Source organism: Plecotus auritus (genome assembly GCF_963455305.1).
Source record: "Plecotus auritus genome assembly, chromosome: 5".
NCBI classification, from domain to species: Eukaryota; Metazoa; Chordata; class Mammalia; order Chiroptera; family Vespertilionidae; genus Plecotus; species Plecotus auritus.
The window spans coordinates 123,715,681-123,727,923 of record NC_137776.1 but is presented as its reverse complement, the minus strand read 5'-3'; the positions used below and the strand labels follow the sequence as shown (position 1 = coordinate 123,727,923).

The 12,243-nt window shown below is 38.4% G+C and overlaps 1 protein-coding gene across 2 annotated transcripts in view; it reads left to right on the top strand.

The window, feature by feature from the left end:
* The first annotated feature begins 1,472 nt into the window (after nucleotides 1–1,472).
* Nucleotides 1,473–12,243, top strand: part of ADAMTSL1 (ADAMTS like 1) — a 409,739-nt gene continuing 398,968 nt past the window's right edge. For both annotated transcript variants that reach the window (XM_080667642.1, XM_080667641.1), the window contains exon 1: nucleotides 1,473–1,675. In XM_080667642.1, the coding sequence (XP_080523768.1) occupies nucleotides 1,613–1,675 (63 nt within the window). In that variant the 5' untranslated portion in view covers nucleotides 1,473–1,612. The remainder of the gene's footprint in view (nucleotides 1,676–12,243) is intronic.

The window sequence follows — 12,243 nt, the reverse complement described above, 5'->3', positions numbered from 1 at the left end:
CGGCTTTCTGAAAAGCAGCACTGCAGATCTGTCTATAAGCAGACCTGCCTGTATTCACATGCCTACTGCGGCTTCATCAGGTTTTCCATATTTGTGTGTTTCATGCCTCATGTCGGTATTTCTTTTTATTAACGAAAGGAAAGAACATTAGTTCTAAGTGTCTTCTACCATAAATAGCCTATCAAGAGATCTACAAAGGAAAAACTTCCTGGCGACACACCTATGGAAATGTAAGGCCAAGTTTGCTATTTCATTCTTTCAAAAACCCAGTGATTTCCTTAGCAGATAAGGAGAAAGACGTCCTTGTTGGACACTTGACACTTTCCTAAAACTGTAATAAAATCCCCTCTGGTAGAGTGGAATCTTGCTCACTGGTGGATTAACAGGACTCAGAAGCTTCCTGCCCTTCTCTTGGCCTTGTCATCATTTCACTGCTTGTTAGCACTTCCTCCAGGCTGGGCTGGACCTGGAGGATCATCTCCCCATCCACTGCAGGAGGGAGAGAAAAAGGAGGCAAACTCACTTCAGCCTTTTCTGCTGCATTACAGCATCTCTGATAAAGGACACGAAGGAGGAGGCTGAAACTGTCTGTCGGTTAAAAGGTTTGGGGATTAACTGAGAATTTAATTCATCCTTTTTTCCTCTCCTCTCCTAACGCAGACAGTTGAGAGTTGGCCATGTGTCAAAAGCAGGCTGTTCTTCAACCTCAAATTTCAGTGCCGTCATCCCTGTCTTTGTTAAGGGCTTCTTTTTAAACGAGTGGATCTAAATTTCTAATTGTGCCTTTAGCCTTAGTAAATCTTGGGTGTTTTAAATTGTCACTTTACAAAGAATCAACTTCCTTTTTTTTTTTTTTTTTAGATCAAGTCATTAATACACTAAGTAACTTATGCCACTATTTAGCTTCAGTGAGTAACTTTCAGAAATTTATATAGTCTCCCTTCTCCAAGTCAAGGGGAAAAATAAAGAACAACTTTATGGAAGAGGAATAAAGCCGTTGTACAGCACACATTTAAAAGGCACATTAAGTCAGGTTTTGTCTATGATTCTCTCCCTTTATGGCATATGTTATATATTGACAGGGATTAAGTTTCTCTCCTGAATGGAACAATACAGAGTCACAGGGAGCTACTGTACTTTGAAAAGCAACAGGCATCGGCACAAGCAAATGGCAAAGAGCAATGCATCTCACAAAGAACTAACCAGGTTAGTTCCTAGCACAGGGCTTGGCATCATCGTTTGCAGTTCTGCATCTTTTGCATTTCTCTTCTGGCTCTGCTGCGTGCTCTGCTCTCCTTTCTTTTTCGTCCTTTTCCCCTTCTTTTTTTTTCTCTCACTGTTACACTTTCTCTGTCCCCCTGGCTTTGTTATTCAGCATGTCTGATTAGCAGGAGCCTGATTGGCTGGCTGCCTGCTCCGAGAGAGATTCCATTCAGCTTACCCCCCACCCATCCAACTACCCACCCACCCCTAGTCAGGAAATGTGAGCGGGGCTGATGGAAGCTGATAGGCAGGGCTGGAGTGTTAGCACCAGGACTGGATGTGACAGCAGGCAGAGGAGCACTTAGCAGCTTATTCAGTGTCCGATCCAGATTCCGGCAAGGATCCAAGCATGGAATGCTGCCGTCGGGCAACTCCTGGCACACCGCTCCTCTTTCTGGCTTTCCTGCTCCTGGTAAATGCCTTTTCCTTTTTATACATTGCTATTGCCATTTAGTCTGGGTGCTGTTGGGGTGCCGTGTATGTGTGTGTGTGTGTGTGGGGGGGGGGGTTATCTTGATCTTCAAACGCCAGGTAAAATAATTTACGTGACTAAAAAAAAAATTCTTTCAGAACTTTAACCCAAACTTCTCAAGCAAAATAAAGTCTGCCAGACGTTGTGGGATCAGTGAGAGGTCTATAATAATATCGAGACACGGACTTTGGGATAGACTGCACAGAGTTTGCGAGCTAGGGACTGTATAAATGATGGTGTGTATGCTTGGAATTTGGATGACAGGCGTCCTCAGATCAAACTCACTCACTGCTGTGTTCCTGGAATTTTTTGAAGGATGGGCTATGAGGGGCTTTCCCCCACTGCCTTTGAAGAACTCTTTTCCCTCCGTGACCATGTGCTGCGGAACCAGGTAAAAGAGGGAATGAGCACCTCTTTGCAGCCAACCCAGATTATAGCTCATAATTACTCCAAGTCATGTATGGATACAAGTTAATGCTGCTATTTATGAATTGAGGATTATGGTCTTTGATCTCAGATCTGCTTTTGAAGAAGAAGAAAATGCTGACTTTCTGTACGGCTGCTCTCCATAGTCACAGTGATAAGATGCTCTGCTCTGGAACATCAGCACACACTGCATTTTTGACTCAAAGTAAATGTTCCATTGTGACTCATACTTGGTTTTATGGGCAGAAAATGAACATTTACTGTCCAAAAAAAATCTACACTCAAAATATTAATAGCAATGCACATTTTTTAAACCAGAGTGTTCTGGGCAGGCAGCTTAGTAAACCTCATCTGAAGGTTTGATTCCAAAATTTGCACACACTGATTCCAAACAAACGTGATTGTAGCTCTCCCTGTGACATTTATGGATGCCCGCACTTCCTCAGGAGGCAACAAGGCCAGGAGGGGACAAGGTAAACAGGCAGCAAATTATGTAGGTTGCATTGATTCGTCGATGGTGAAGGAATGTTTTGTTCTGATTACACTCTGACTAATTTGATCTGCACTATAATTATGAAGAAGGGAAGTAAGCCATTTGGTACAAATTGAAGATTCATCAGATAGAGTAATCAGACAGTGATTAACAATTTTATACATTTCCACTTATTTGCATCATTATAGCCAGGAAATTATAATGCTACATTGCAAAGGCTATAAATACAGAAATGTATTTTTAAGATTTCTTGAAAATTTAAAAGTGAATTGAATTTTAAGCATGAATGCACTGTAAGTTTAAGCTGTTTGGAGGAATATAAAAAGCAGAATGTCTAGGTGTGCTTTATGACTACTGAAGCAAGCAATTTATGAAAGGTGTCTCATTTTTTCCATATGGGAGGTGTTACTTACATACACACCATTAGGTTGCCTCGTCTTTTTTTTTTCTTTGTGATTTTTTAAAAGTATGTGTATGTTCCCATCTAATTGTATCATAAAGTAAATTACCAGTACACATTGCTTTTTTTGGTATCTTCCATATGAAGTATGATCTCATTTTACATTGGGAAAAACTTTCCCATTCAGAAATAGATTGTTTTGCTACCCATTTGGTAAATGCATTATATCCCTTTTTGATATCTTGACTATTCATATGTATATTTGAGCACATAATGAGACTTATTTCAGGTTTAAAACATAAAACATATTTTGTTTCAATTACAATAATTGTATTAAGGATAAAATGAAATCAAATCCAGGTTTGTTTCATACCTGTATTTAAATGAACAGGGGTCCTTAGAGTTATGGTAGAAAAAAAAGAGAGAACTTGCGAGTACCAAGATATGCCCCTGTGCCGGGTACGGTGTGTCTGAAAGGGCCAAACACTAGGCCAGTTGTTTGAAAAGCATTACAAAGCATCTACACAATTACCTTGCAAAGAAGACATTTTAAACCCATTTTAGAGATAAGGAAATAAGCTTATATCTGAGTCCCCAAATCAAACACATAATGGAGAGAACATAACTTGTTTGCTTTTTACTGTGGTTATAAATTATTTAGCAATGATGGAATCAATGGCATAGGTTGGTCTGTGGACTTTGAGATACGTAGGCTTCTTGCATCATCTTGCCCATTAAAGATGTGTACAATATTATACACAGTTGTTACATTTGCTCATTAACTGCCCCCTTTAGCTTTGTAACCAAAATTAAATTACTGGCCTAAGAGAAAGTGACCTTTAGACTGATCTTTAGTTGACTTAGAACTAGAAGTGTAACATTGTCAACTCAACCTTCAGTCTAGATAGAGAAATTGAACTGGTTGCCTTGTGTTTTTGTTTGTTTTTTTCTGTAGTTCTTTTATACAAGAGTCTGTCTACTCTTAGAATTAATTTAAGCAATTTTGAAAGATCCCTTTAACTTAGTTGGAAAACACTCTGTTTTAGCGGCAAGCCAGTTTCTACTTCAAAACAGCCTTCATATCACTGGCAGCTGAATCATCCGTATCATGCTGTGGTTCGTGAGTGTGTACAAATCTCCAATGTGGCTCACCAGAGCCCTTTTTATCTGGAGCATTGTTCCTGAGAGAATGCAGTCCCTGTGTCTATGGTATCTAGTTTAGGTTACCACCCACACTTTCATGCAAAGCTCATACACCATAGACTTCATTTTTATTCTGGACACAATAGGACAGTAGTACTGACCAAGAGGTTTTCATCCTGATATTCAGGTCAAATTAAGCCACATAACCCAACTTTCTACATCTTCCCACCCCGCTTTCCTTTTTCAATCTCCTTTTTCAGTCCCAATTGTTTACCTCAAAAAGAATGTGGCAGAAACCATGACCAGCCATTGACATATGTGTCCATCCAAACTTGAAGTCAAATCACTCCTTGTCAGAAAGGCATTTAACCAAATTTGCATTTGCTTTTTGTTTCTTTTAAGTGGTTTTAAGCACTTTCGCCTGCTATTGTGGGAGTTGCAAGAGTAACACTCAGAATTATAATAAAGTACATGTGTTTTTCTGTTGAATTTCTTTCTCTTCTCTGCACTAATTTATACATGGAAACTAGTCAAACACAATAGTCCATTCCCTTCAGTCACTCTGGCACTCTCCTCCACTATTATCTAAGTGGATCTATCTTGGATGGCTAGAAGCACCATTAGCCTGTGGAATGAATGTTAAATCCCTTATTTACAGCCGACTGTGGCCTGCTCCAATAAGAGAGGTGTGTGTGTGTGCGTGTGTGTGTGTCTGTGTGTGTCTGTGTGCACAAACACCTTTTTATATCTATTGTTTATTATCATGCCTAGATTGTCTTTAAATCAAACTTAAGGATTTTTTTTCATAAATCTGCAAAACAGTGAGGCATTTCTTTTAACATTATTTTCTTCATGTTTTTGCAGAGTTTCTTGTCTAGACATGGTCAGCTGCATTTTTGTTTTCTCAGGCTTCTGTTTTTAGTGTCTGGTCTGTTTAGGACCACTTTCTGGTCTCCGTTATTATTTTCATGTGAATCAGTCCTATTGCTTTATATAAGTTGAGGGAAGTATGTCCAATAGTGGTCACTAGTGAACTACAAAAGAATCCTGTTACACCAGGAATTTTCTTCCTTGAAAAAACAACATGGATTTTGAAGACTTGTGAGAAAATGAATAAATAAATGTATCTGTGCATTTCAGCAAGTGTTAACACATATTGATTCCCCCTTTATCCATAAGCATGACTAAGCCAGAAAGCACTTCTCTAGCATGTCATGGGGTAGGCTGTTACTCAAACTTAGGAGCAGCACAAACTTCATCCTTACATCCTTATAACAAAATTGAAGGAGATTTAATTTGTGCAATTTTAATCAGCAAAATGTGGTTAACCCATAGACTTGGAACTCATTTTTTTAACCCAGTTTACATTGGTGCATTTGGCATAGGATTTATATTTGGATGAGATGTGATCTGGGTTTTTATTCTCCCCTTTATAATAGCTTACTCAAAATATAATTTAAAACTATTTCAGAAAAAAATACAGTGTCCTGTGAATTTCTGCATTTTCTGCAACAACTAGTAGAGTGTCTCGTATATACAGGCATCATAACTGGTTTTGAACTAAATTAAGAGAAGAAAGAACTTATAGAGACTATCACACAGTCCTCTAATTCTCCACATACTTATTTGGTGTTTTCTAACTTCATATGTATAGTCCAGTGACAACTCTGCTTTAAATGTGTCTATTTCAGGTTCCAGGTCTGATTATTTACGTTTCTCCCATCTAATTAAGTTTTATCCTACCCTTCCCTCATTATGCATATTCTGTGGGTTCTTGTGTTCTCATGAGCAGAGTGACTCAAAGGAGACCTCTTCATAGCATGAAAAGCACAGTCTTTTTTTTTTTTTTTTTTTTTTAGTGAAAGCATTCCTTGCATCATCATGAGTAACCTACTGGTTAATTGTGTTGAGATAATCACAGGAAAATGTGTCTAAATTAAGTTTTGCAGTCTTGCCATTTTCACTAACTTTTTTTCTTCTAGAGAGCTGGCTTCAGACTTTATGTTTTCCCCAGAATGAGACAAGTCCATGTCATTTTCTGTCTACATCATAACAACCATACCATGTGGTTGAATTTGGGCTTGATTGGCAGTACTGGCTCATGAGTGGCTTAGGACTGGCATACCAGGGGTGATCTCAGTCCTAAAGGATCCTAATTGAAATAGGCCAGCACAGCTGTGTGGGGAGCCTGCCTGCTAACTGGGGTGAGCTGTCGCTATCAACCCCTTCTTTCCATGAGCTCAAAAATAAATGACTAAATCTCCCCCAATTCCCGAACTTCAAACTTGAAACCTACATTGAATAAAGCTTAGCTGTTCTGGTTTCCCCTCCCCGGGACTTTGCTAACTGGAGTACCCAGCATGTAAGCCCATTAGACGTTTTCTGGCCATGTCATAAAGATGTCCCGACGTTAGTAGTCTGCAGCCAGCAACGACCTCTGGCTTTTTTATTTGATGTATTTCCAGAAGCTCCGTATTTATAAATCAGTTGGAATATTTTCCTATATTTATTAATAGTCTCTATTTCAGTCATAGAAATAGATCTTATCTCATTTAACCTTCTTTAGAAGAAGTACTGTAATTTCTCTATTTGACTACCCCCACCCCAAATTCCACCAATATTTAGCTGCATGTATAGACAGCATTTAATAATTGTTTTTCAGAGGCATAAATACTTAATTATATTCTTCATACTATTTTTAATTGTAACTTCTAGCTCTTGTGCTTTCTTGCATTTATCACTGACTTTCTGAATCTCATATTGTACTTACATGTCTGTCTACTCCACAAAGATGTGAATGACAACAGAAGGAATGACTTGTTCCTCCCACTCCTCTCAGGATGTCTGGTCATTAGATCCCAATAAATGTTTTTTAATGAATGAATAAATGGATGAATAAGAATGACTTGGCAAAAGAAGGTGAAAAGAAAATACATGTAAAAAGGGAAAATGTGAACATCCACCTCACATATGAAGCACTTCACTAATTCTGATGTTGGTAGGACCAAGTCAGCAATCCTAATAAATGTCAAGGTGAAGAAGTCTATTTTGTTTTTCTCTCTCTCTTAAACACATGAATAGCAATTGAACAAGAATCTCTTCTGCTGTTGTTAATTAGAATGAATTTTGCATGTTTCATATCTTTTATAATTCATTTAGTTTTCAAGTATTTTATTTTATGAAATTGATCCTCAGGAAGAAAATGACATTTACATTAGCCACAGTTTTATAAAACTGGAAGGTAGTTATGAACTCTAATTTTAGCAGAGATAATGCTATGGAGTCACAAAAACTCATTTCTTTTTACTACTTGGCACAGGATAAACTGTATTTCCTAGCCTTCTCTATGAGTGGATGGAGCAATATGACTGAGTTCTGGTCTACGGATTATAGTTAGACATGAAATATGGCACTTCTAGGCCTGGCATCTCTCATGTAACCCTCTAAGCACCAAACACTCTCTCTTTTCCTACCTGCTGGATGCTGAGAATTCAGTAAAGAACTTCAAGAGAGTAGGGAATGGCAAAGCCACCAAATCGAAAGCCTCAGTCCCTGAATGACTACATGGAGCAGAACCCCAAACCGCCACCCTCATAGAGGCACATCTATGAACATTCATTTAACCACGAGCAAGAAACAAACCTTTGTTGTGTTAAAACACTGAGAATTGCGGGAAGGTGTTATTTATTAAACTAAAAACCTTTTCAATTAACATATGCTTCTAATTTATATGATAAGCAGACTAGTACTCATTGATATATAAGTACTGATACTACTTTTGATATATTATGCAGGAAAATTGAAATAAGATGCCAAGTCATCCTAATAGTGATTCAATCTGTGTAGCTTGCACCTTATTACAGACCCAGAATGTGCTGAGTACTTGGGGGTGTATATGTGCCAGTACTGCAGGAAAAACAGGAAAAATGAGTTCACATCCATTTTTAAACATAGGATTTAGGAGCGAGTGGAGCAGTAATAAATGAGGAGAGGAACCAAGACAGCAGGACTGTGGTAAACAGCTGGAGTCTGGCCTCCTGGAGCAGAGCAGGACCAACCAACCTGGTCCAGGACACAGAACCACACAGACCCAAGGGGCAGTCAAAGGAAACAAGAAAAGGTACCAAGATGCAGACACAGGCCTAACACCAAAGCAGTTCCAGAAACAGATGTCAGAAACTCAAGGGGTGCACAAGTGACAGAGAGGAAAACAGACGCATACACCCACAGAAAGCAAATGTGTCACATAGCAGCATAGGAAGTCAAATGTACTTTTGAAGTGTACTTAGCCTCAAACTATCTTGGGTACATTTTTCTAGAGGTCACACTCGTTTTAATGTGTAACCATCTGGGCTGTAGCACTGATTCCATCTCTGTGATCCAGTCACATAACTCACTCCAACTTCTGTTCACTCATCACGCACTCTTGCCCATCCCACCAAACTCTCTGGGGTGCCGTGAGAGGCAAATTGGCATTAGATGTTGAAGTGTTTTGTAAGCTTCAAAGTACTGTAAAACTTAAAGCGGTTACTTTAATTCATGTAAAAATCATTTATCTGTCACCAGCTGTATACCCAACACAAAGCCAAGCTCCGTGGAAGATAGATAAAGACACGGTCCTTGCAGTGAAGAGCTTGGTAGTGAATTGGACATAGAGTTGTCAGAGTTATTTTTTAAATATTTCAAAAACTCTTCCATGGTCCTATGATGAATATTATTATTTTCAGTTGTCCCTCAGAAAGGCTTATTGAGTAACTTGTCTGTTCCTGCATAGACTTTATCTTTCTTTATCTTTTTAATTCTCTTATCCATGTGTAAATGTAAATTATGGCTTCCTACAGATTACTAATGTGTTATTTTTATGGATATTATCAGTTGCTATTTGACTTCAAACATTATTTTTTCCCAACTTCCATAGTTCAGAATATCAATTTGTGCAATAGAACACATTAGAATAGTTTCTTTATTTTACTTTTTATTTTTGTGAGTTTATTTGAGCTAAACTTTTAGTCAACAATTTCTGGGAAGCAAAATCTCAACGGATTGAGATAATGCTCCTAGAATAGTTTCTTAGGTAAGATAAATTACTTAGGGAAAAATTATTCTCAAAGCAAATTCTTATCGTTGTGAGAATTACCATTAATTATGTGACCAATATCTAGAGAGTTTCCATCTGCCCCATTATCACTGGAGCATCGTGCTGGCAGACTTCAATCTAACATAGTTTTCACTACATTGTGCATACTATGTAATAACTGAACCATGAAAAAAGACCAAGCATATTCCATTTGACATTATATTTATGTGCGTGAAGTTACTATAGTAGGTTGCATCTCCCTTCCTCAAGTACATTTTTCTCTAAAGTTCTCATTAAAGATAAATTAATTACAATAAAACCCAAACGGCCTTGTGCATGGAAAGGGGGATAGTGGAGAGAAAGGAAATAGTAGAAAAATCACATGTATGAGCATACACCATTTATAATCCAGGAGATTTATTCCACTTCTGAGGCAAGAAATTGCAGGACTCTAATAGTTTCACCACCTGTGAATTATTTGGGTGCACCTCATAAGCGGGTTCTTTCTTCTATTTGTTTAAAGAAATAGGTGGTATGTTCGCCAATTCTACACTACATTAATTTTCACAGAGTTTCCATTTTCATCTTCATTGCTTTTTCAGATTTTTTTCCAAACCTTCTGCCATTCTTCAACTAAAGCTTTGGGTATTTTCCCCTTCAATTTTTGTCCGGGGACTTTGTCTGAGTCAATTCAGTCTGTTGGCATACATGTTGGGACAAAGGAGGGAAGGATTGTGATAACCTAAGAGATCCTGACATAAACTCCAAGAGCCCTAAAGAAATGAGACAGGAAATTATGAGAAACCTATAATAAATTCAAACGGTCCAATAAAATAAATACACCTGACTTTGTTCTCAGAGTAAGGTATGGTAGGGTGTCCGATTTCTTAATCTACTTTGCCACCTGTAATCTCAGTCACTTATTTGAAGTCTGCCAGCATATTGTTCAAATATTGTACTTCATCAGTACAACCAGAACTGAAAAAGGGTCATGGAAACTATAAGCACTCCTACTGTTCGGGTGCTGAAGTGAGACTTAGAGGAAAGTTTTTTAGAAATAGTCTGTTTTTTTCATTCTGTTTGTTATAACCATTGATCATTCAGATCCAATATAATTTCCCTCATGTGCCACACACTTTTACTTTGGGGCTTGTAGCTGGTCTGAGATAACAAACACACACTGAAATTACTGTTACAGAGTTAGTGTAATTGACATTTGGGAACTCATACAGAGATTCATAGTGTTTTAGAAGTAAAAGGCATATTCCAAGTAGCATAAAATGTGACCTCGGTTGACTGTGATACCTTTGAAGGCAGGAGTTTGGTTTTATTTTTGTCTTGGATCTCTTTATATTCCTAGTACCAGGCAAAAAGTGGAATATGTGATTTAATTGCCTGGTCCAGCCCCTTTCTTTTGCAGATAAATTGAATTTAAAATATAAATGCATGCAAAGAAATTTGAGATGTATTTGCCCGGAATACCTACTAGGTGGGATCCAGATCCTGGAAGCTGTATCTCTTTCCTTGGAGTCCATACTCCCTTGAAAAGAGAGTTTATTATCTTTCTGTTATACTGTGTGCACTCTATAAGAGCCAGGCGAGCTGGCCTTGGTAGAGCAAAGTTGCAAAGTTGAAATGTCACACACAGAAGAAACAAAGGAACCAACGAAGCTGATGAAAAAATCATCTTAAGTTAAAACTCAGCGTTCATTGTTGGTTTGTAAACCTCAGAGTGACCTGGCAAAACAGGGGACTCAAGTATGTAAAGCTTGTCTCTCACCCTAGACTTCGTCATGTCAATAGGCTTCATTTCTCTAGCTTTCCATATCAATGAAAAATATGAAAAATCTTGGTGATATATATGTGAAAATAACTTCATGCAGGATATTGCACATAACAGGTCTCTAAGAAGTATTCACTTCCTTCCAGCGATGCAAAATAGCATATTTATTGAGAATCTGCTATGTGTGAGGCACTGAGTATGCCATGTTGACTAAAACAAACAGAATTCTAAAGATGGGTCTTTTATTAAAAAATATGTTTTTATTAATTTGAGAGAGAGAGGGAGGGGGAAGGGAGAGGGATGGAGAGATAGAAACATCAATCAGCTGCCTCCCCACCTCCAGGGGATCAAGCTCACAACACAGGCATGTCCCCTGACAGGGAATAGATCTAGTGGCCTCTTGGTTCATGGGTCAATGCTCAACCACTGAGCCACACTGGCCAGGCAAGATGGGTCTTTTCTACATATAATATCAGAAAGCACTTGGGACAGGGGAGGAGGGAGGAGGAGGAATTAATTGGCCGGTACTTTCCATTGGTTTTATGTTGCTGTCATGATATTATTTTCTTTAAACTGTATATTTAACTATTGCTGATGTAAGGGTTCTCTGCCTAAAGAAATAGACACATTAATTCATTATTTATAGTGATTCAAGAAAGAATGTGTTAGAAAAACTCTAAAACTCTAAAGATTTATATTTAAGGTCACTCCTTCAAGTTATGCCTTTTTTTTTTTTCTGGAATCCTCTTTTTCAGTAACACTGAAATCTAAGCTTAATGAACGTATTACGTTGCCTTTGTTTATTTGATTCTTAAACACCTGTCTTTTCTATTGTAGTTTGCTTAAGTAGTGAAACCTTTAAACCAGCCCCTCATTCAAGAGAATAAAGGGCCTCGGTAGCATATGGAACACTAATGAAAGTAGGGTTTTCCTGAAACGGTTTAGTTCACTCTGTGGAACCATTAGTATGTAGGACTTTTACAATCTTTGAGCATCATCCTGGTCACCGATCAGCGTGTTCTCAGCTCTCTGCTAAGAGGGACTCTGATTTTCCAACACTTCTGCCAGGTCTCTGTTACCAGCCCCAACCTGCCTCAATCCAAAGCAGACGTATTTCCCCGGACGTTCCACTTGACTAACTTCAGTCCAGCAGTGCGGGGACTCACACCGGTGGGACTGTTTTGGC